The sequence below is a fragment of the Salmo salar genome, chromosome ssa14 (assembly GCF_905237065.1).
Source record: "Salmo salar chromosome ssa14, Ssal_v3.1, whole genome shotgun sequence".
NCBI lineage: Eukaryota > Metazoa > Chordata > Actinopteri > Salmoniformes > Salmonidae > Salmo > Salmo salar.
Window position 1 is genome coordinate 62,005,886 of NC_059455.1, and position 23,291 is coordinate 62,029,176.

Sequence of the window (23,291 nt, forward strand, 5' to 3'; positions counted from 1 at the left end):
AACCAGACTGAGAGATGGAACAGGCTGGCTGATGGCTGTCTAAATAAAGTATAGAGAGACAGAGAGGTGTATAGATTTTCCGGGCGGATAGTGGAAAGATGTGTGCATTGTGATGTGTGCCATAAACAGTGTGCGTGTGCGCGCCACTCTGATCTAGTCGCTCTCTCTCGCTCTCTCTCTCTCTCTCTCTCTCTCTCTCTCTCTCTCTCTCTACTCTCTGTCTCTCTCTCTCTCTCTCTCTACTCTCTCTCTTTCTGTGAGTGTGTCAGTGTATTAGCAGTCAGAGCACTGAAGCCCAGGGGCGATTCCTGTGTGTGCTTGCGATAAAGGGAAAAGGGAGGAAGTATAGGGGGGAAGGGGTGCGATAGTAGTGTGTGTGTGTGTGTATGTGTGTGTGTGTGTGTGTGTCTGTGTGTGTGTGTGTGTGGTGGGGGGGGCGGGGGGATGTGGAGAGGAAAGAAAGAGAGGAGGAAGTTGGGAAGGGGGGGTTGTGCAGAGAGAAAGGGGGGTAGAGATATAAAGAAAGAGAGAGTATGAAGAAGGGGATGAACAACCAGAAAAGCTGAGAGAGCTTCCTCTGTGCTGTCAGTGCTCCTGGATCATGTCCCCACTGGGCTCTCTTTCCCTCTCTCTCTCTCTCTCTCTCTCTCTCTCTCTCTCTCTTTCCTTCTCCCCTCCTTCCCCCTCTTTTTCACGAAAAGAGGAGAAGAGTGTCTGGGCAGGGTAATTAAGAATGGCCTCTAAACACAGGAGTATGGCAGGAACGCTCCAGATGAAAGTAAATGATTAAAATAATTACAGGCTCAGAGCTGACGAGCCGGAGTGTGGGGTGGCCGCCGGACATTTGTCGGTAATTAGATAATTAATCTGAATGCAAATGATGAGCCCTAACGAAGCAGTCAAGCTGAACCAGCGACAACTGCCGAGAGTGAAATAGGAGAGGAGAGAGAGAAATATGAAAATGAGTATAAAGTATCCAGCTTCCAAAGTCAGCCTGCCAACACACAAAGCCAAAACACATCAGAATTGTAAATCAATAACTCTAGCACCCAGTTTGAGTGTAGCTTGTGCATAAAAAACTCCTCACATCTCAACATCTATAACTCTCACTCATTGTGACAAGTAGATATGAATAACTTGTTAAAAATACACAAGCCTACAAAGGGTGCCTGACAGTCGGAGCTCGAGCAACTGCATAGCAAATTCTAATGTTACAAAAGGTGCATTTCAGAGAGCTCAAACCGGAGGTTTACAGAGCCCAGAGAGACAAAAAAAAGACAGAAAACTAATGATGAGTAATGCTGAGATTTCTGCACACAGTTTAAATCCATTTGCAAATTGTGTGTTTATGGCTTTCTAACCTGACTGTTGATCATTTTCTAACCTGCTACAGAGTTGGGAGGTTTGGAGGGTTGGAAAGAACAAACTGAAAGAGCAATCCCGCTTGAAAAACAGAGCAAACTGATTTCATACTCAATAAAAAGACAAAACATATGATAAAAAAAAGATGTGTTGCATAATCCAAAAATGCATTACAAAAAGGGAATTTTGCTTTTAATCAGGATGTGTGTGTGTGTGTGTGTGTGTGTGTGTGTGTGTGTGTGTGTGTGTGTGTGTGTGTGTGTGTGTGTGTGTGTGTGTGTGTGTGTGTGTATTAAGCCTAGCAGTATCCTACCGGTTAAGAGCGTTGGGACAGTAACCGGAAGGTCTCTGATTCAAATCCCTGGCCGACTAGGTGGTACATTTGTCGATGTGCCCTTGAGCAAGGCACTTAACCATAATGGCTCCTGTAATTCACTATGGATAAAAGCGTCTGCTAAATTACTAAAATATGTTCAATTTTTTTGTGTGTTTCTTTTTTCTTTTTTTTATCTTGCTTTATTGGTTATTAAACACCCCACTTCAATTAAAAGAAAGTAGTCTGTATATTCCAGAGATAGACCGTGGTACATTAATAATTTTCAGCAGAGGGCTCTGATTTGCAGTAGGCTTTCAGTGGCACCTGACCTGGGTCACATGAGAAGGAGAAAAGCTTCATTTTTCATGACGTCGACATCTTGCGCCCATTATTACAGTTTTGCTGCGTAATCTGAGTGTACGAACGAGTTTGAGTTGTTGCTCAAGCAAACTTCTTTAAAATTGTTACCCATAAATTACACTATGGAATATTTGATCGGGATTCAGGGACAAGACTTTGTCCTGGTTGCTGCTGATAATATTGCCGCCAACAGCATCATTCAGATGAAACAGGGTAACGTTATGACTATGACATCGCTTTTTTGCAGTTAGCCAACTAGCTATTTAACCGGCTTTTGTTGGCCATTAACTAATTCATAGAATGTTTAAAATTAGTAAAAGGTCCAACATATTTGTCTCATACATTTCCGTTTTCAGTCATATGTTAACTTACTAGTTAGAATGGTTGTGTTCATTAAGCATTCTAGCCTAACTAGCTAACATCTGCTGTTTGAGCTAAATAGCTAACTAGTTAGTTAGCTAACTAGCGAGCTTCCTTTCTCATTGGCTAATGAGTCGAGATCGGAAAAGCACACACTCTTAGCTAACTGATGTGGCTTCCAGCAGGAATTAGAACAGTATCTCTGCTTTCAGTTCTCACCTAACGTTAGCTATCTGTCTATCTTGCACGATTTTAACTGTTCACGCGACTAAGTGTGTTGGGAACAATCGTGTTGGACTGTCTACCTAGCTTGCTAACTTGCATGTTCACAAACTCAAAACAGTGGGTTACAGACTTGTTAGATAGGTAAAATAAGGCTAGCTAGTGTGTTAGCCAGCCAGCTAGGTAGTTTGATTCTTCGAATTGTGGAAGTCGGCAAGGAGTGCACACACAAGTAGGCCCAGATTACTATCAAAATGACTTGCAATATTTTCCTCTGTCAAAAAATCTGAACGCTATTTGTAATCAAACACATTTTAGGAAAATGGTGTATTCTTTTTCTTTAGTATTTCCATGCATCATGTTGAACATTTCACTGGTGTGTGTGTGTGATTGAATAACTAACACCTTGTCTATCGCCCTCAGACCAAGACAAGATGTTCAAGCTGAGTGACAAGATTCTATTGCTATGTGTGGGAGAGGCAGGTGACACAGTGCAGTTTGCAGAGTACATCCAGAAGAATATTCAGCTCTACAAAATGAGAAACGGTAAGTTCTCTTTCTTGAGTTTCTCCGGTGGCAAAATAAAGATGGCCTAGTAGGCCTATTATTCATGGCACCGCTACGCTTCTAATCTTGATTTAAATATAGAAGGAAGATTTGAGTTACGGGGTTTCCATGGTTACGTGTGACATGGGCATTCCTTTCGTTTGACTCTCTTGTCTTTCAGGTTATGAACTCAGTCCAAAAGCGGCAGCCAACTTCACACGCAAGAACCTTGCAGACTACCTTCGAAGCAGGGTAATTATTTGCCTAATAAGTCAGACACTAGCGAAGATTCCATCCAATTGGCAACAGATTTTTATGCAAATATTGTAAAGTCTGCATAAAACGATATGCACGTTTTTTCCATCAAACAGACTTGTTGTGGATAACAGACTGTGCATGATGACTTAGTGCACAAAAAAATATATACTTTTGGGATTACTTTCCAATGTACAGAATAAAAAATTTAAGTTAAATTTACATTTTACATTTAAGTCATTTAGCAGACGCTCTTATCCAGAGCGACTTACAAATTGGTGCATTCACTTTATGATATCCAGTGGAACAACCACTTTACAATAGTGCATCTAAACCTTTTAAGGGGGGGTTAGAAGGATTACTTTATCCTATCCTAGGTATTCCTTAAAGAGGTGGGGTTTCAGGTGTCTCCGGAAGGTGGTGATTGACTCCGCTGTCCTGGCGTCATGAGGGAGCTTGTTCCACCATTGGGGTGCCAGAGCAGCGAACAGTTTTGACTGGGCTGAGCGGGAACTGTGCTTCCTCAGAGGTAGGGAGGTGAGCAGGCCAGAGGTGGATGAACGTGAATGTGTTCCCATCGCATTTTCAATTCTTCCGATGGTTTTGTCACAAACTGTTGTGCTATATAGCAAATGTGCCCACTCTGGTTTTGGCATGTGAGCTGTAGTCAACAGCTCGCAGATACAGTGCGTGTAGGATAGCCTACATAACAAGGATATTATGGATAAAAGCGAGATTATTTTCATTTGTCAAACAGCAGCCAAGCATCGATCATCATGTCACCAGAATAAGACCCTTGATATTTATTGGAAAGGAGTATCAAGCTCATTACCATGCACTTTCACCACGCTGTGAATTTCACCATTACTTATTTAACCTGCAGCCTAATAAACTGCATGCTATCCCTAGTCAAAGCGGGAGGACCACACAACATACAGTTGAAGTCAGAAGTTTACATACACTTAGGTTGGAGTCAATAAAACTTGTTTTCCAACCACTCCACAAATGTCTTGTTAACAAACTATAGTTTTGGCAAGTCTGTCAGGACATCTACTTTGTGCATGACACAAGTAATTTTTCCAACAATTATTTGCAGACAGATTATTTCACTTCTAATTCACTGTATCACAATTCCAGTGGGTCAGAAGTTTACATACACTAAGTTGACTGTGCCTTTGTAACCGATGTGAAATGGCTGGTTAGTTAGCGGTGGTGCGCGCTAATAGCGTTTCAATCAGTGACGTCACTCGCTCTGAGACTTGAAGTAGGGTTTCCCCTTGCATCGCAAGGGCCGCGGCTTTTGTGGCGCGATGGGTAACGATGCTTCGTGGGGTGTCAGTTGTTGATGTGTGCAAGGGTCCCTGGTTCGATCCCGGGTTGGGGCGAAGAGAGGGACGGAACCTACACTTACACCTTTAAACAGCTTGGAAAAGTCCTGAAAATTATGTCCTGGCTTTAGAAGCTTCTGATAGGCTAATTGACATCATTTGAGTCAATTGGAGGTGTACCTGTGGATTTATTTCAAGGCCTACCTTCAAACTCAGGTGTCATCTAAAATAACCCTAAGACAGTTCTTATTTGATTAATGGTGGTCAGACCCATCTATGTGAAGCTAGCCACAATAAGGATTAGCCACATCAGTGGACTTTGCGGTTAGCCTTCAAAATAAAAGTATGGCATAATTCTACTACTTGTATTCCTTTGCATAATTGTCATTGACATACTTTTATTCTGAAGGCAAACTGCAAATTCCACTATTGTGCTAATCCTTAGTGTGGCAAGCTTCACAACACATGCCCCGGTCAGGTCGAGCCTCACTAGCCAAATGAAGCTAGCTGGCTGCTTATAACGTTAGCTTTGGGCAACAGGGTTAAGTAGCTGGCTAGCTATTTATTTTCATGAACTGAAGTTCAATTTCAATAGGCGAACAACAAGTGGCAACCTAGCTAATACTTACTCACAAGGATTCCTAAATCATTGCTAAGAATAATGAAAACGACTGCAGGTTCTACTGGTCATTGTTTTTTCAGGCTGGTTGTATTGGTGCTAGCTAAGTACCAAGCTAAAACTAGCTAGCCCAGAAGTTGCGGTCGAGCAAGTGATGCTTTATTACCAACGCGGTATTGTAAACACACCATTCGTGGCTGGTGTTTGCTGACTTTTTTTGTACAGCTTTGGCAGTGCTTCTGTATATTTTTTGACACGCATAGACCCAAACGGCTTTCCATAATATGTATGTATGTCGTGAAGCTAATAGCAGTGACGCTATTACTGTGTAACCCCAGTAGGGCCACATCTGAAAAATAGCGCACTTGGAAGTGTGTACTGGTGCTCGACCAGTCAGCGAAAGCCAACATCACCGACGACAGAACGGTTGATTGTCAAGGGATTTTGCCTTTGAGTTGTCTCGCTGAAATTGTCTTAATCTTTCAAATGACTGCCCGACTTGTTGACTGCTCGATCCACACAGCAGACATTGTGGGCTAGGTTAGGAATGCTATGTTGCACCTGTAGCGCAAAATTTTACGTGGCGTCATTACGTCATGTACCTACATTATATAGGTATGCACGGTAGTTTTGACATCGGTTTTTAACATCGGCGTTAAACTCGACATCGGGCCGATACTGATATTGGCATTTTTAGCTAATATCGGCCGATTCCGATATGTTCACCGATATATCTCGTGCATCCCTAGTTCGCACCATTGGTTTTCTTAGAGGAGTATCTACACAATGAACATATTTCCCCATTGATGAAAATATGCCTTTTTGATTAGACACCCTACAATATTTCTTTATTTCAATTTACATTATAAATAGAGGGAATGCTTTTTGTGCTACTGCACCCTTTATGTCCACCTAAGATAAATCTCAAATTTACGAAAATGGCATCTGGGAATAACAGTGCAAGGTTCATTTAACAGACAAATAAGACAATGCATTTTAAGAATGTAAGCTGAATTTTTGTATTTTTAGTTCAAGTTATGTTGCTTCTGTGAGACTGTGACATGCAGTCACGACTGCTAGCATGAAAAACCCATATTTTAAATTGGCAAGAAATGTATTAATGCCCATGAAATATGCTATCATGTGCATCATTAGCATATTAATTGTACATAAAGTGTGATCACTTATCTGAGAAAGTACAAAAAATATCTGAAGATGTTATCTGAGGGTCCCCTCAACACCAAAGTTTGCTTTGGAGCTTTGAAATCGGGAACTTGCACAACTGTCAATAACTTAATAATAAAACATCTGATTGGTTTAGAATAAAACTGTTATGGATATAACCCAATGACTTGGTTGAAGCATTAAACAGCGAAAAAAATAAAATGTAAGTCCAAAGATGGGAGGGGGTTTAATAAGTACGCTTACCCTATGTAATTGTGCATGGCTGTGCTGTAAAGTTACAGCAATGCCACAGTGGGACAATGTCATTATATAATGGGGACCAGTGCTTGTATCTTCTCCAATGTAGCGTGGCCTACTATACTATGTTACTACTAAGTTGCTCTCTGCTTTTGCCGCTTAGCCTTTGTCACACATTCAGGTGGGAATTCAGTCTAACGAGCGTACTACACTGGACACTTAACCTTTGCAGAGCATGAGTCATTCCCATTGTTTTAGATGAAAATTGGGCACAAGCATGTTGGCCGCTTCCAGTGTAGCAGCTACAAAACCTACTGCTTTCATGGCGTGCTAGTGTAGCACACGTTCCACCCATTTTGTCTCTGTGTACCTCTACTATATCAGTTTGAGATGTGGGCAGCGAGTTTATTTTGACTGATCTAGAGACATTTGTCAATATGTTGTGAATTGGCATAAGTGTCGCTCTTGTCTCAACGGTACGCAACACCTGCAGCAGAAACGTAATGCAACCCACCGGGTCCCTGTCCTACCACTCCTTGGAGTGAAGTGTGTGTGTGTGTGTGTGTGTGTGTGTGTGTGTGTGTGTGTGTGTGTGTGTGTGTGTGTGTGAAGAACACAGGAGTCAAGTCTCCTCGTGTCCGTCCCTCTGAATCTCATCTGGTTGTGGCGAGGTTAATATGTTAAGAAGAGTGCAGCCGCTGCCTGTCACAATAGCAGAAGGATGAAAATAATTACAAAAAACAATTAGTGAGGCTGAGAAGGGAATGTGGGACACAAGGAGGTGGGAGCCGAGGGAGTGGGATATGGAGGGGAGAGAGGGGGCCAGTCCCGAGGGCTTTGAGCTAGACCCAGAAGTCAACACGGCACAGAAGAGAGTGCGAGCGAGTGTCTGTGTTAGTTAGGCTGCTACTGGTTTAATATGTGCTTTAGATATTGGATAACATTACAAAATATTCAGAAATACATGCCTGCCCAAAGGCAGCAATACCATATATATATTTATTTTTTTATCCTGTGGTAAAAATATCCTTGTTTATGTATATTGAATTTTTGTATGCGGTTCTCGCAGGGTTCCCAAAAGTATTGCATTTTTTTTTAGTTAAAGCAATTTCTCGTTGACATCCCACACCTTCCTTTAGCTATGCTCCCCAATTCACACCCACCCCGGAATATATGGACATGCAAATATGTTACATAAACATGTTTTCCACTCCTTCCTGAGCATTTCATGTTTTTTCTCTCTTGTCTACCTGAATGGAGGTGAGCTAAGCTGTTAAGCGAAGAGGATGTCTCTTGTGGTTCGAAACCTCGAGGGATAAGTGGTAGCGATGGTGCTTGGAATTGTGCGATTGGGGAGTGATCTTGCACTGTGTACCTACCAGGGATCCAGAACAACAACTGGGCCTCTCGATAACCCCAGGAGTAAGCGCCAAGCATCAGAGAGATGGTGTGAGAGAAGATGGAGAACACTGGCAAGCAACTGTAAAGAAACCTGAAATCCACTAACTGCATTATGTATTTCAAAACTGTATTTGTAAAATGGACAGAGAATTTCAGTGGCAATGGTCATTTACAGGGTTTGTAAACCATTACCTCAGTCATATGTAGCCTCTTGGGTTGTATCCAAAAGAACAAGTAAGTCCTCTTGCTTATTTAAAGATTTAGCAAAAAGGCCACAGCAACAGTTTCTGGTGCTAGCGTCACATATGGGGTTTTCTTTTTTTAGTACAGCACGGGCACAAATAATTACTAGTGCCATATTGCACACGACTCCCCTGTTCCAGCACAGATGAACAATTAATACAGCACATTGAGGAGAAATGCCAATAAAGAGAACATGTCCTGGGGCACGGTGCACAGAGAGGGGGAGGGAGTGCAGGAAGGAAGGAGAGAGGGAGCGAGCGCTGGCACGTGGAAGAGGAGAGGGAGAGTGAGCGGGGTTGGGTTGATTTACTACGGTTCACTTCTTTCATCACCACAACTAACCGTACATCCTTTTAGTTGAATGAATATTAGACAGCCCATCTCTCTCGGTGTGTTTTATGAGGTTCTTTTGAACGTGTTTGTGACTTGGCGTGAGGTCAGGTGCGGGATTTAACGAGCCTGCTGCCCGGCTGTTGGTGCCCTCTGAGGTGACATAGGGAGGAAGGGTTATTTTGATGCCATCTCCTACGCTGTATTGTTACGTTGTAACCTGTGAAGACGGGTGGGTGGGGGTGATGCCACTGGAACACCCACACAACCCCTCTCCACAGGGAGCATGGCAAGTCGGCCTTTCTTTCCCCTGGTGCAAGTGTCTAACACACATTGATACTTGGGGCAGGTGTTCAGGTTACTGCAGCTCAGGGGATGTCACATTAGACATCCACTGTCTCTCTCTGTTCTAGGACTGGGTTCACGTGCAATGCTTAGCTGCTGATTTGTAGCATTCACTTCATAGCATCGGTAGGTTTGACTCATTTTAAACGGAAACTCTACAATTGTCGAATGACTGGTTTCACACCACGACTGGTTTCTGAAACTTCCATTTCTCCTGATTAGAGGGATTATTGCAAGGAGGGATGATGGCGAAAGAGGAGTATTGCGATTGTGTAGAAGAGCTCATTGAAACGGAGTGGCTAGAAGGATAAAATAAGTAATTTAAGGGAGAGGGAAAGAGAGAGAGACTACAGAAGTTTTTAATGAGCCCTGGCGTTACTCCAGGGTGAAGGCGGGAGTGGAGGGGTGTGTGTGGGGGGGGGAGCAGCAGCGGGGGTGCCATCTCCCAGCAGATGTCATACTGCTGGTGACACCATGACCCCCCCCCCTCCATGTCACGGCAGTTTCACACCCCTCCCCATACTCTTGCGCCGCTGTTGTTGTTTAATCTCCTATTTTGTTAACTTCCAAATCACAGCCGATAATTAGGAGCGGCGACGTTTGAGCGAGCTGGAAAGAAACATTTGATTTGCCTTCTGTTGCGGTCTTAATCATACGCTGCCGCTTCAAAGTGTCTGGCAGCCAGCTTATGCAATGATCATTTCATGTTCTGACCATAGAGAGAAATCGTTGGCGTGCAATATTAAATCGATTAGTCTCTATGGTACTGACTATTGGTCGCTGTCGGAGCATCAGCCTTGGACGGTAATAACGAAGGAAAGGAAAACTGGACGACGTTGTTTGGATGTGGGTGAAGAATTGTATTGTGTGTGTGTGTGTGATCATTTTGTTCATCGTCCTTCCTTACAGCTCCATTGTGCGAACATTGTCATCACACGATAATGTCTTCATATCGCGATAATACCATAATGTCGCGATAATAATCAGAATTGCTTTTCACATCTTCGCTGACCAATGCCTCTCTCCTCTCTCACCAGACTCCGTACCATGTGAACCTGTTGCTGGCTGGGTTTGATGAGACGGATGGCCCGGGGCTCTACTACATGGACCACCTCTCTGCTCTGGCCAAGGCCCCCTTCGCTGCCCACGGCTACGGAGCCTACCTCACCCTGTCTATCCTCGACCGTTACTACAGACCAGGTGGGATCTCTCGTTCTCCATACGTCTTTTTACTATTCCTCTATTTTATTGCCCTCCATCTCCTCTTTCTGCCTCCTTCTGTTCTTAACCTCTCGTCTGTTTCCCGTTCCTTTCGCTGTGTTCTTCGAGGCTCTCTCAATCCTTAACAGAATTGAAATAGTAAATGATTGAAGAGTTCTTGTGTCGAAGTTTAACTTCATCAGGATGTGCAGCGAGTCATATTGCTCTTTTTTATTCCTGTCTCCCGCTCTCGAATCTCTCTCGTGCTTCAGATCTGACTCGCGATGAAGCCGTGGGCCTCCTGAAGAAGTGCGTTGAGGAGGTGAGCTCTCCTCTTTCTGTTTTCGAGCGAGCTGAATGACGGCGGTGTGCTTCATCACCACCTCATTATTTGGTTTTAAGTTCATCACGTTTGGAGATATTGCTGTGATGCACGTTGCGCTTGAATCTTTTCCCACACAGCAGTCGGGTGCAAGTTACTTGATTTGATCAAATTGAGACGTCTCTAATTTAGGAAAACTACATTTAGTGAGAACTGTTCAATGAACTGAAAATATCAGCTATAACAGGAGCATAGCTTTGTTTCTCCTATATTCTAGTGACACCCCGTGCATTGGCATGAATAGACTCATGACCTAACTCTCCTCTCTCTGTCTCCTCCAGCTGAACAAGCGCTTCATCCTCAACCTGCCCTCCTTCAGCGTCCGTTTGATTGACACGGAAGGCATCCATGACTTGGAGAAGCTTATGCCCGTGGGTGCCAAGTTCGTTGCTCGGGCGCCAAGTTCCTAAGCTCGCTGCTTACCCCTAATGCTCACATTTTTGGGGGGTTTTGTACCGTAGACCTTTTGCTCTTTTTGTTCCAATAAAACGTGACACACCGTTGAGATATCTTTGTCCTCGTGGTGCTTTCCTCTGTGTCCCCTGTAAAGAGAACAGCCTTCTGGCTGTGTACTCTGCTGTGTACACCGTAGTCTGACTGTCTGTGTGCCTCTGTATGTGTCGTGTACGTGCATAGTCAACCATGAGTGAAAGTGAGAAGCCATATAATATGGGTTTTTGTTTATTGCTCTTTAAGTAATGTACCTCAGTAAAATGTGGGTTGTTTCGTAAGACTTGGAACACCAGTTAAGTACCAAATATTATGCTTGTATTGCGCGCACAGTATATTTAAGTGTTATGTTCGATAAATACATAGCATATAAACTCCTATTACCTAGCTGTCACAACACTTATAATCCTAATTTTCCTCTACATTCAGGAAAAACAAAACCGCTATACAGCCGGATGGGAAAACAGCCAGAATAGTGAATATCAAGCCAGTGTGTCTCCAACTCCTCTCTCTCCTCCTATACCGCAGACAGGTGATTAATAAACATTAAACAATCCCTTCTCTCCCAAACACACCGGAATCTGACGGGAAGAGCAGCATATGTTTGCCTGGAGGCACAGAGAGATGGAGAACAACCCTGCTGAGTGTCAGATTTAGGAAGAGGGGGAGGGGCAGGTCACAGGGAGATAGGATGGGGGAATTGACACTGGGGGTAATGTGGAGGGAGGGGGCAGGTAAGGAGGTGTAGAGAACAAGCAGATAAGAGAGGTAGTTTAACAGATGGGGGAGGGACAGAAGCTGAGGTGCGGTGTTGTGCACTGGTGTCGCGGTGGTCTCCCAGGTAACGGTGGGGCTGGCGACTGCCTGGCACGGTGACAGTTACCGCTGTGATGGTGAGGGATCGTTTTCACTTCATCGCTCTGCCGTAAATGGGCTCTCTGAATTTTCTGTGGCCCCTGGGGTGCACGTTCGCATCAGTAATTATTAATTTGTGTATGTGAGAAAGGGAGGTGGGTAGTGTGTCTATGGTTAATCATAAGTGGTGAATTGCTTATTTTTTTGAATATTCCATTTTTTAAATTAGCAACAAATATTTTCTCTATCAAAAACGTTTTAGTAAATACTTTTAATTGAATATCTTAAGAAATTATTTTTGAGAAACATTTTAAAAATTCACCTGAAATTGTACTTTAACCATTCATATTTTGAAGGATCTGTTTCATGGCCAGTGGTTTGTAGGTATTAATGTATTCGAATAAACCTCGAAAAGCATCCTTCCACCATTATCGACAGTGAATGATAAAACATAATACCCAGACAGTCCGCATCAGTTATTCTTTAATAATATATTACATTTATGCCGTAATACAATAACAGTAATAACATTAATATTAAACATACACAGTAAGTACAAAATGATGTGTTTTTTTTCTTAATTTACCCACACATACCCTCCCCTTCACAAAAAATAATCCCATAGCTGCCTGTGACAGCACCCACATAGAATCGTAGTACACAAACTGCCCATTTTATTGGGTGGAGTTGGACGGTATCCAATGTCCAGATGAGGAATGAGCAAAACTAAGAATGTTGGCTGTCCTGGATATGGCTCATCTCTTGTGACGAGATGTTTTCAAAGTGGGTCCAAGTCCAGAGAGAAACAGATTTTTTAAGGGAAGTAGCATAGAGATAAATAGTAGTATCTCTATGGGAAGTAGAGGGCATTCCAATGAATGCCGTTTGGGGTGTCATCTTGACAGTCAGACAGACATACAGGGACATGAAGTCAGAACTCATCCACAAAATGTCATTGGCAGTTAGGAATGGACACTGCCTAGAAAACCAGCAGCCCAGAAGAATTCCATGCGTCTTTGAGTGAAGTGGCCGACACATATACAGTACAAACATCACCATGCCCTTCCCTGTGAGGGACTGGGCCGCAGTAAGAATTTGGGGAAGAAATATGTCTTTGTCCTCTTAAAGGAGGCTAAGAAAGGATGGAATATGGAAATCGCTCAGTCCGTCAAATCTCCAATCTCGTCAGAAGGCGTCCACCTATTTGCGGTGCTTCATCTCCTTCTCGTGGTGGCCCTTGCCACCCCCGTGGTCCTTGTCCAGCATTTTGATGGCCTCCACCAGGTAGCTCTGGAAGGCGGAGAGGGCAGCGCAGATAGCAGGGGTACCGAAGCCGTGGGTGAGCAGACTAAAGTGGGTGAGGTTGCTCTGGACCCCGGGCTCCAGACAGGGGTTGGGACGACTCGCCCCCAGAGGAGAGCGGTCTTGGGACATCAGGTCTACAAACTCCTTGCAGATCTCCCTGAGGAGAAAAAGTAGGAGAAGGGTTAGAATCTTTCAATGCCAACGTCAACATTTTCAGGTCAACATTTAACAATGTAATGGGACGATAATCACACTCATTAAAACTATACACATATTTCCTAAAAAGCTTCGTCTGCTTCAGTTAAGCTTGAAAATATTTTTTAGTTGGCGTCTGCCCTTCACGCACACTATGTATATCTGTATGTATATGCAACACTTGAGATGGTTCAGTATTAGTGAGACTGTATCTACTGTAAGATTGTATTAGGCCCAGACATGGATCACGAGACACTCACTTGGTGGCCAGCAGCATACTGCGTCGTGTGGGAAGCTGCTCGGGGTCACTCTGCCTACACAGATACTCTGCTGTCGCTCTGGCAGGGAACTCCGTCTCACACACATACCCAAAGTCACGGGCCAGGTGGACCGCCTCACCTGGGAAGAGATAGAAAAGACTAGTGAATGGCCGGATGTCAATGCGGAGGTTTGGCAGGAAATAAGGCAAAGCTCTGTTTTTTTACGTGACGCTCTTGTTTGGATTTACCGTTGGTTTATGGTACTGCAGGGTATTTTATGTTATTATTCATTTATAAGCAATTTCCGTTCAATTTAATTGTGCAAATATATTTTGGTTGAACAGTTAATTACAGTGGCAGTAGATTTTAATCGAGATTTCACTAAGCGATAACTGGGAAATATGTCCTCTACCTAGAAAGTTGTGTTCACCCAGGAGTGTCTGTCAGTATGTGTACAAGTTAGTGGGCCTCTTACCCTCCACTAGAGCTGTCAGGAGGGTGACGTTGGCTGCCTTGCGTCGCCCAGCGGGGAGATTGAGCCCAATCTTCTCCAGACGCTCTCTCAGACAGCGCCCACCATTCTTTGACTTTGCCCTGAGGGATGAGAAAGGAGCCAGAGAGAGCAGCTTAAGACCTGTCTGTGTGGCCACGTAACAAACTACTGAGTCTAGTCCTTGGCTCTGGCTGCCCACTCCTAGGTCTGTTTGTCTGTCTGGGCTGCTTTCACACAAAACTCCCCATGGCCATAGTCTAGTACTGCTGCCACTTGATGGTTTCATTTGGTCCTTTGGTTTTGCGTCCCGTTTTTGTTAGATATGGTGCCAAAGCACTTCATAGAAGGACAATGATTTGAAATATGCACTATTGTAATCTAATGTATGAACCCTGAACAGGAAAAGTGGTTCATTACATAATTTTTTTTTGAGGGATTGAAAATGTCTTAAAGCAAATGCATTATTACATTCTCTGTGGAGGAGCAGAACTTTTGCCACTGGATACATTAAGCAATCAAGGGGTGACAAATATTGTATTCTATTGTTCAGAATACCTGAATACATCTGTTGTTCAGAATGTTCTTATTTGATTTATTATTGTGTGTGAAGCGTGAAGCTGTGTGTCTCCACCGTTTCTCTCTCCCCACCCCTTACTCCAAACTCTGACCCTCTCACCTGCGCAGGACTCCGCCCAACAGGGAAGCATTGAGGCACTCGGGCGGGGCCAGCCGCCGCTGCACCTCCCCCACGGTGACCTTGTACTTGGAGGTGGAGCTGAGGAGGGAGAGACGGCCGGGGACGGAGCAGAACACCTCCCCTGGGTTGGACACGGAACCCATCCCTAGACCATCCTTACTGAGGTGGAGGGCCGACAGGGCCGAGCCGTTCAGCTTGGAGGGGATAGGAACTGTTGAGAGGAGAGAGGAGAGAGAGAGAGGGTGGAAAGAGGGGGAGAGATAGCAAGATAGGAAGAGAGATGATAGAGAAAGATGGGTATCGAGGAAGGGAGAAAAAGAGTTAAGGTGACTAAAAATCATGTTTCCACAATCCTTTCTAATATACAAGTAATGTAAGTAATGTGTTTATTACATGGATAATAAATCCAGTGGCATGTTTTCCCATGTGTTGACAGCTCTAATTCTGGCACCACTATTGCTGTTGTTGTTTTGGTCACAGCAGGTGGGTTCCATGTTTCTTTAAGTAACACATCTCATTTTGATCTTTTTCACACCTTCACTTTTCTCTGATTGCTAAGCTTAAAGACCTTCATTCTCAAGTACTGAATGTTGCTAGAATTCAAGTTGCCTCTTTGCAGGTTTAAAAACTGGGAGAAACTGGGGACAAAGCAGAACTACCATATGAATGCCAATTATAGGATTGTGGCTAAGAAAGCATTTGAACCGTTCAAATCTAAACATCGTGGTAATATTTGCAGCTACTTGAGAGGAGTATTCGAAAAATGATTACAATTTAAAACGGCCACTCAGTTCCTAATAATGTTGACGTAAAAAAAAAAAATTAAATGGTACATCATCTTTTAAACCGTTCTTTTGTTTTCTTGAAATGAGCTGATGTAGCCCACTAATCACATCTTCTCATGCCAGGACTGTGGGCTGGGATCTAAAGGCTGGGTGGCTCCTATAGGCTGAATTGATAGGATTGAATTAACCCTTTCCCTAGGTGAGCGTGTGTGTGTTATTATGTATGAGTGTGCATTACTGTGTTTCTATGGTATCTTAGTATCCTCTCCTGCCCCCGTGTGTGTGTGTGTGTGTGTGTGTGTGTGTGTGTGCATGTGGGTTTCTGCATCTCTTCCCCCCTTATCCCTTTGGCTCAGTGCATCCTCCCAGTGACTAGCTATACTGTTGCGGAGTTATTATCTCTGTGCCTACTGTCAGCTGTGCTAGTGCTGCTGCTGTGATGCTTTCTCTCCACTCTCTCTCCGTGGGCGGCGTGCGTCTCTTTGCGACGCCCCACTGTGCGGCACAGATTCCCGGACAGAAGGGAGCTCTCTCTATCCCCCATTCAGAGCCAGCCAGGCCGCGGAGCAGTGTAGAGGTCTTTAAGGTCTCTCTGTGTGTGTCTCTCTCTCTCTCTCTCAGATCCATTTATTCATGTGGGTTTTGAGTTTGTTTCTATGCTCTTAAATCCGTGGCCATGAGTACGCGCTGCAATTGATACATTCTCAACCTTGGCAAATCACTGGAATGATAGTCATTCCTCTTGAAAATGAGTGTTGGTGGCAAAATGTTAAGCATCGCTCATGCATAGATGTCATGTCTCCGGTGTAGTCACTAAAGCGGATTTGGAATTTAAGTATTTCAAGCTGTTTGGAATTCAACTTGAATTGGTTAATCGTGCCCCTGTGTCTTGTGAAAAATCCTAGTTCTTACGATTGGTAATATTAGAGTGATCATAGGGCTGTGAATTTCTACAGAACTCCTCTTTTATCACTTCTTTCCCCTCCCTTTTCCTTGCCCCACTTCTCTTCTCTCCTCCTTGCTCTAATCCTGCTCGCTCTCTCTCCCTCTTCCTCTCATATGACCATGAACAGTTCATTAAGAATGACTGCCTTTAGGGTGAAGTCTGCAGCCGAGTATTAGAGAACTTTTTGACTTCAAATGAAATAGCAAAACAGAATTATTTATAGTGTGTGTGTGTGTGTGTGTGTGTGTATGCTGGAGGGGTGGTTGGTGTTTATAGGGAAGGGTGCGCACACACACACACACACAGAGCTCTGCCTCCCTTACCTTTCTTAATGACGGAGTGGTCCAGGATGCCCAAGGCTGATCCCTCCTCCATTCCCTGTGTTGGGTAGATACAGTGGCCAGTCAGGATCATTTATTCACTACCCCCACCAGCCAATTCAAAACCAGTCTGGGCCAAGTGCAATCTATAATTTAGCTCTTGTCACAGTGTAAGAAAATTATAACAGTTGATTGGCAGATTTGCTGGAGTATTGTGGTTTGTTAGGGCATCAGTGTTGGAAACTAGACTCAGAAGAGGGCAGTTTAATGAGAAGCCAGCGTTAATTCAATGTTGAGGTGGTTATCGTGGGGCCCTTATCATAATACAGTGTATGAGACTTAGCAGACGCTTTTATTCAAGGCCAAGTTAATACTCTTACAGTGTATGTGATCTCTATGAACGGGGTGGAAGAAAAAGCAGTAAACAGAATTGCACTATTTCCTGAAATTAGCTGTGAAAATACACAATGTTGTGTGGTCAGAGAACAAAGAAAAAGACAAAAGTTGGCCCTGCTTAACATTGTCTTCACTCTATGAAAACCTAGACAAAGAGCTGACATGTGTTTGTAAGTTGAGGGTGGGTCTTATGGGAGGGCTATTGGCATGATAATCACTTTGTCAATTCCATGTCTCTTTTATGTTGTGTATTTTTTTTTACATGAAGTTGCAAATAAAAAAACTATTGCCTAAGTAGGGTATGTTTTTCACTTAAATGACAAAGAGGCTAATTGATTAGCCTTCATGAGATAAACCCTGCGATCGCACTCCTTTTCGATGTGAATTCATGTACATCGGACATTTTCAAAAATGTCATCATAGTGCCCAATTTTCAAGTTACTAAATCTTTATGTAATTATCTATCTTAAGCCTACATATTTTTATATGGATGGATCAGACCTACTTGTCTATTCAGCAAATAAACTTTATTGAAAGAACTGCAAAAATAAAGTGACCAATTTAATTCGCTATAACAAATTCAACAAACATTTCAACATTTTAAACTTTGAAGTGTTTGCCATTTGTGGGTTATTTCTATGTTATTCTACATGTGTCATGAGGCGTTCTAAAAAAAAATCTGCAGAGAGAGATGCTATTCGTCTCGGATTTATATGGGGCTCAAACTTGCGAAATTAATCCATTAATCAAATAAAGGTTCTGTCAAGAGAGAGCGTTTAACACAAACATGCTCTGGATGACTCCATGCCTTCCGCTTGAGTAAGTGTTTCTTTGTATTAATGACCACGGGAATCAATTGGTTGCGCCGAATTGCGTCAGAGATGCAGGATGCTTTGAACAAATGCATCTGAATCTGCACCTGCTTGTGTGTGGTTGACTACTCAATAAATCCATAGCAACGTTTAAACTATTATTCTTGCTAAATTGCATGCATACCATAATATGTTGAACAGTTCTCCCTATGACTTCAATGGATACCGGCTAAAGCCACCAACGAAATGTTGACTTGCTTCATGTGTTAGAGGATAGCCTATAGGCCTAATAAGTCAGCCTTGAATTTAGACACACAAAGAACAAGAAAACTATTCAGGAAGGAAATAATTACAACATATAATATTTCATATTATTATGTACATTTCTCAGGAGATTAAACATCAATTTTGTTAATTTTCCCGCTGCAATTAGAAACAAATTAGTTATATATGAGGTAATAGTATAAATGCGCCTATTATTTTATTGATATCGTATTATTTTGTTGATATTTCCAATATCCATGTCAATTTCAATTTACCTGAAAGAAATGGCTTTTCCAAATAAACTATTTAAGAAGTGCGTCCACAAAAAAATAGGCTAATATAGTTAAACATATCACTAAAATGTATTCAAGGTCTAAGAATGTAAATGATAGTTGCTTTCAGATATATTTGTTTGATCTCTGCCCGCTATATTTAACATAACACTTTGGGGATTAGGTTGAACTAAGATAATTTTTAAGCTAACGAGACAAGCGAGCCCCTGCAATTAGTGGACCAACTCCGTTTAACATGATTAGGCCTACATGTATCCATCAACGCAATCATCGCCACTTAGACAAGTCTCTAGCCTATTTACACTGCCACGGGGAAAAGATGCCATTGGTCTCTAAATAAAGTGTTTAAACTGTGCGTGTACTCTCACAATAAGATCAGGGCGAAGAGCAAGGCCATTTAATCTGACAGGTGGCCACTTCGAGACAAGTATTAGTGTAACAGTTGGTAAATATGCAATATTTTACCAAATGTTATATGAATTACAATTAGGTATTTTTGTAAGGTGGAGCCTTTGGGAGAAAAAAGCGAGTGTCTAAAATACGCATCAAAAGATGACTGTCACAGTAAAAAAAGAAAAAAGAATCCTTGCCATAAACACAATTATTCACCAGGTTCTTATAGATTCTTCTACAATAAAATAGTAAACTAATGCAGCAATTATCTACATACTGTGTGCATGGGTTAGGCTATGCGCTGGAAGGTGACTTTTACGCACGACCAATGTAGTGTTTGTGAACGGGAGAAGGAATAATAAAAAGGTCCACGCACAAATAAACCCACCTGCATGTCCTCCAGTCCGTGATGTCCAATGTGCATTCCAAGAGGCCCGTCCCCTAGCGCTGCGGCACCCTCCCCAAGTCCGTGGAGAAGCCGGGGTACACCGGGGTACTCCCGACGGTGGTCGAGGCTTAAAGCCCGGTGTGACTGTGACAATAGCCCCCCCTCGTCCGACCGCGACCTCTGCGAGTGCCATGCCGCTTGCTGATGCTGATGGATGGAGTTGATGGAGGTGTAGGGGTCCGATAAGTGAGAGTATGCAGAGTCCTGGCTCTGGGAGTATGAGAGCGAAGACTGTGGGTATGGAGGGGGGAAGTACGGAGGTTGGAAGTCTGAGGTCGGTGTGTGGCAGAGCGGGGGAGCCGAGGAGTAAGCTGCCTGGTTCAGCGAGGAGAGTTGGGACAGTCGCCCGCTGGGCGAGGAGCCGGTCAGTCCGTCCGCGCGGTCCTGTGCATTAAATACAAAAAAGTAACTTAGGCTTCTAAATCAAACAATTTTTTGGTTACATGCAAATGCGTCGATTTACTGCACCAAATGTCATGCCTATAATTACCTTTTTCCTCGATTCAAATAATCTTTGCAAAACTATAAATAGTAGCCTAAGCGTTATCATAAGCACATTACAATTCGTTTTGTGTCAAGTGATTAACTGAACTGCAATGAAATTGAAATACAACATACAAATACAATTATTTTTAATCAGTTCAATAGCCTATATAGATCTGCACAAAACTTAGTCTGTCTTGACCACAATTTTTTCTTTTTTTTTTTTTTTTTTACAAATGTAGCTTAATATTCAACTATTTAATTATAAAATGTGCAAATAAGTCAAACTAAGTGTTTGATTTGCATGCACACAGGCAGCAGGTGACTCTGGCATCGCTGCATGACAGTGTCAAAGGTCATGCCCACTGAGAACCCCAACAGAACAAAGGACAGGTATCTACTGCGTAGTAGCATCATGTTGCCCCAGGAAATACAATACTCAATAATATTAAATATGTGAACACATTTATGACTACAGGAGCTTATAAAATGATAGCAAATATTTTCTAGTTAAATGTAAAGCAATATAGCCTAAACATAACTTTAGCCATTTTGTCTGAATTAATTTGGGAGTCATCATGTAATATTGTAATAACATACTATCATCAACGCAATCATTTTACAATATTCTCCAACTGTCCTGTAGCCTTCCCATATGCATGCACTTCCTGGTTAAAATCGATTTTTTTCCAAAGCTGGGTCCCTCCTATCGATTTTGTTTTGTTAGAACAATGTCCATTATTAGAAACTAACAATGTGGGATTTAAAAGCAAAGGAAAAAGTTCATTTAAAATATGTATAAAATAATAAATGCCAACATATAACCAATAACCACTAGTATAATATATAGGTTACCATCTGAACATGTATGCCTTATACATTTCACACCCCTTTAGTAGTTTCAAGTTTCACTACGCTCACCACAGCAAAACCCAATGGTACTTTTACAAAAGGAATATCTACCATCTCAAAGTGCCATTCTTGTTTAGTCGGCTCTGTTCAAATTCATATTTCTACGGACACTTTGACGCGGTCCGACATTCCGCATACAGCCGATCTATCCGGACAGCTGACAATGACAAAAGCTGCGGCGCTAGTGCGAAGTTAACGTCACATATCTGTGCCCACTCGAGTCAAGACAAAGTTGTAGAAATGGAAAATGACAAGACCATATCGGACCTAATCTGGTCTGCAGTCCAGCGCGTAGTATTGAATTTACAGGGACTCACCATAGCCGAATATGTGTGGACTAACATGTCTTCTGGTTACCCAAATTCACGGTCTAGGATATGGATGTCTTATCGATGTCACCAAATAGTTATAATCCAAGATACTTTCATGTGTCTACAAGATCCATGCAGGAAATAGCTAAAGCTTTTCTTCTTCTTGCTTTTAGAAATGTCTCAATCCTCAACCACGTGCTGTTACGGATGCTTCTGTCAGAAAGTGTCCTAAATTTTCTCCATGCATGCGCTACTTATAGGTTTTCTGAACGAGCTCCACAGAAGAGGGGAGGGAGGGGTGGGGGGGTGGGGGGGGTCCAGTTTTCTTAAAGAGATATTCATTCAGACAATCATACATTTTCCCACATTTATGTTTGATATTTTCCTACCTTTACATTCTTTTTAGATTCGAAGTTAGACTGTATAGACTAACCAGACATCCCATATGATTTGCCTCCTGTTTTAAACGCCAAATGAGAGGTCTCGTCCCCAGACAACCCAAAATGATTTTTGCACAGAGTATGCATCAAATAGCCTATTAGGCTATATGAATCAATATCCAGCCTTCTGTTTAAGCTGCCGCGTAATCAAAGCATTACGCACGCTATCCACCTCGCTCAACTTTTTGTGAGATACAGATAACTCAAAACAACTTTTAAAGTGATTTGAAATATATTTACATAATTTGATTGTGCTCACCATGACAATGAGTGAATGTTATCTATAGCATTTCAGGCACCCAAATTGGAAAACTGTTAACATTTGCAATATCGATCCCTAAACCCATTGTAATACCAAACAAGTTCTGTCACTAGTTCTTGCCACTTTACAAAAACTATTTTAAAAATATATATTAATTATAAGCCCTATCTAGCCATATCAGTAATAGGATGAGAGAAAACAAATTTCAAAATTCATTAGCCATTTTATAAACGTTTATCAATTCAAGCATAGCCAAATAATTTGTTACCTGACAGTAGGGCTCAGTCTTCGTTCGAGATTTCCAAAGCATGATGACGTTGTTGTACAGAGTGGCCGGGTTGCAGAGATTGGAGTTACGTTTGGACAGGGGGTTATAGCGGGCAACAGGAGGATGGATAAAGACGAGCTGAAGGTAGACTGATGAGTGAGTTAGTTGGAGTAGCGACGCAGGAGTTTTGTATGAGTCACACAGAGACATGGACGGAAGTTTGAGGAGGGGTGTGAGGTGAGCGGAATCAAGAGGGCAGCTAAATAAGGGCAAAAGGAGGGTTAGAGTTTCATGCCAAAAGGAAACATTTGAAGAGATAACACAATCACGTTTATTAAGTCGAAATCATTAAATTGTACTGTAATGTGCAATTATACTATTACGCATGACCAAGACATTAAGCAAACTGTATAGACTAGATTTTTATTAATTACAGGCAAATAATTATATTTAAGCGTTTCCATGGATATATCAATTAAAACATAATTATAACCGTACACTAGACTTCAGGCTACTGGTGTCTCTACTTGCTACTGTATCATTTGAAAACTATGTCCAGACTTGAGACCCTGCACGTTTTATCAAAAATGTATCGGAAAATAAACATCGTCATGCAGTGACTCTTTTTGTAAGAAAGAAATTAAGTAAAATGCAGCGTTGAAATCTAAATACTTATTTTCTCTGAAATGTAAAGTTAAAACATTTCAGTTTTATGGATTGAGAATATCTGCCAAACATAGAATTAGTTACTGTTTCACTGATATATTAGGGTCTTCAAAATAACTTCCAACCTGTAATCCATGCATAATTCTGGGATTTACCATGACCCAAAATGCCACACTGCTGTCAGAATGCCATCTAGCGGTAGAAAAAGCAACATGCATAGAGACATGGAAAGATACTGGTTCACTTTAACTACAGTACCAAATAGTTACTATACCAATTATATTAGTCTAAAATGTATGTTCATAAACTGCATCACTCCTTTCAGAAAACAGGAACATTGGTTTTA

General features: G+C 42.3%; 2 protein-coding genes across 5 annotated transcripts; one reads left to right on the forward strand and one right to left on the reverse strand.

Moving 5' to 3' along the window:
- The first annotated feature begins 2,000 nt into the window (after positions 1-2,000).
- LOC106570036 (proteasome 20S subunit beta 2) lies at positions 2,001-11,198 on the forward strand. The gene is made up of 6 exons (XM_014141946.2): positions 2,001-2,251; positions 3,044-3,166; positions 3,348-3,418; positions 10,147-10,309; positions 10,582-10,631; positions 10,973-11,198. The coding sequence occupies exons 1-6, from the start codon at positions 2,161-2,163 to the stop codon at positions 11,099-11,101; spliced, it is 627 nt and encodes a 208-aa protein (XP_013997421.1). The 5' UTR covers positions 2,001-2,160; the 3' UTR covers positions 11,102-11,198.
- A 1,264-nt stretch (positions 11,199-12,462) lies between these two features.
- On the reverse strand, positions 12,463-23,266 carry LOC106570035 (transcription factor AP-2-epsilon). 4 transcript variants are annotated; one of them, XM_014141943.2, is made up of 7 exons: positions 22,280-23,266; positions 19,544-19,987; positions 17,001-17,055; positions 14,926-15,157; positions 14,232-14,350; positions 13,757-13,895; positions 12,463-13,458 (listed from the first exon to the last, which is right to left on the reverse strand). In XM_014141943.2, the coding sequence occupies exons 1-7, from the start codon at positions 22,487-22,489 to the stop codon at positions 13,197-13,199; spliced, it is 1,461 nt and encodes a 486-aa protein (XP_013997418.1). In that variant the 5' UTR covers positions 22,490-23,266; the 3' UTR covers positions 12,463-13,196. The 4 variants fall into 4 exon arrangements, with proteins under 4 accessions (XP_013997418.1, XP_013997417.1, XP_013997420.1 ...); XM_014141942.2 differs by having other exon boundaries at positions 19,532-19,987; XM_014141945.1 differs by lacking the exon at positions 22,280-23,266 and adding an exon at positions 21,316-21,557.
- Positions 23,267-23,291: the final 25 nt, after the last annotated feature.

Coding starts and splice junctions, on each gene's coding strand:
- LOC106570036 (XM_014141946.2), top strand. CDS start 2,161: ATGGAATATTTGATCGGGATTCAGGGACAAGACTTTGTCCTGGTTGCT. Junction 3,167..3,347: donor GCTCTACAAAATGAGAAACG/GTAAGTTCTCTT, acceptor CTTGTCTTTCAG/GTTATGAACTCAGTCCAAAA. Junction 10,632..10,972: donor TGAAGAAGTGCGTTGAGGAG/GTGAGCTCTCCT, acceptor TGTCTCCTCCAG/CTGAACAAGCGCTTCATCCT.
- LOC106570035 (XM_014141942.2), bottom strand. CDS start 22,489: ATGTCTCTGTGTGACTCATACAAAACTCCTGCGTCGCTACTCCAACTA. Junction 17,056..19,531: donor ACATGCAGGTGGGTTTATTT/GTGCGTGGACCT, acceptor TACCCAACACAG/GGAATGGAGGAGGGATCAGC. Junction 15,158..17,000: donor CCACTCCGTCATTAAGAAAG/GTAAGGGAGGCA, acceptor TCCTCTCAACAG/TTCCTATCCCCTCCAAGCTG.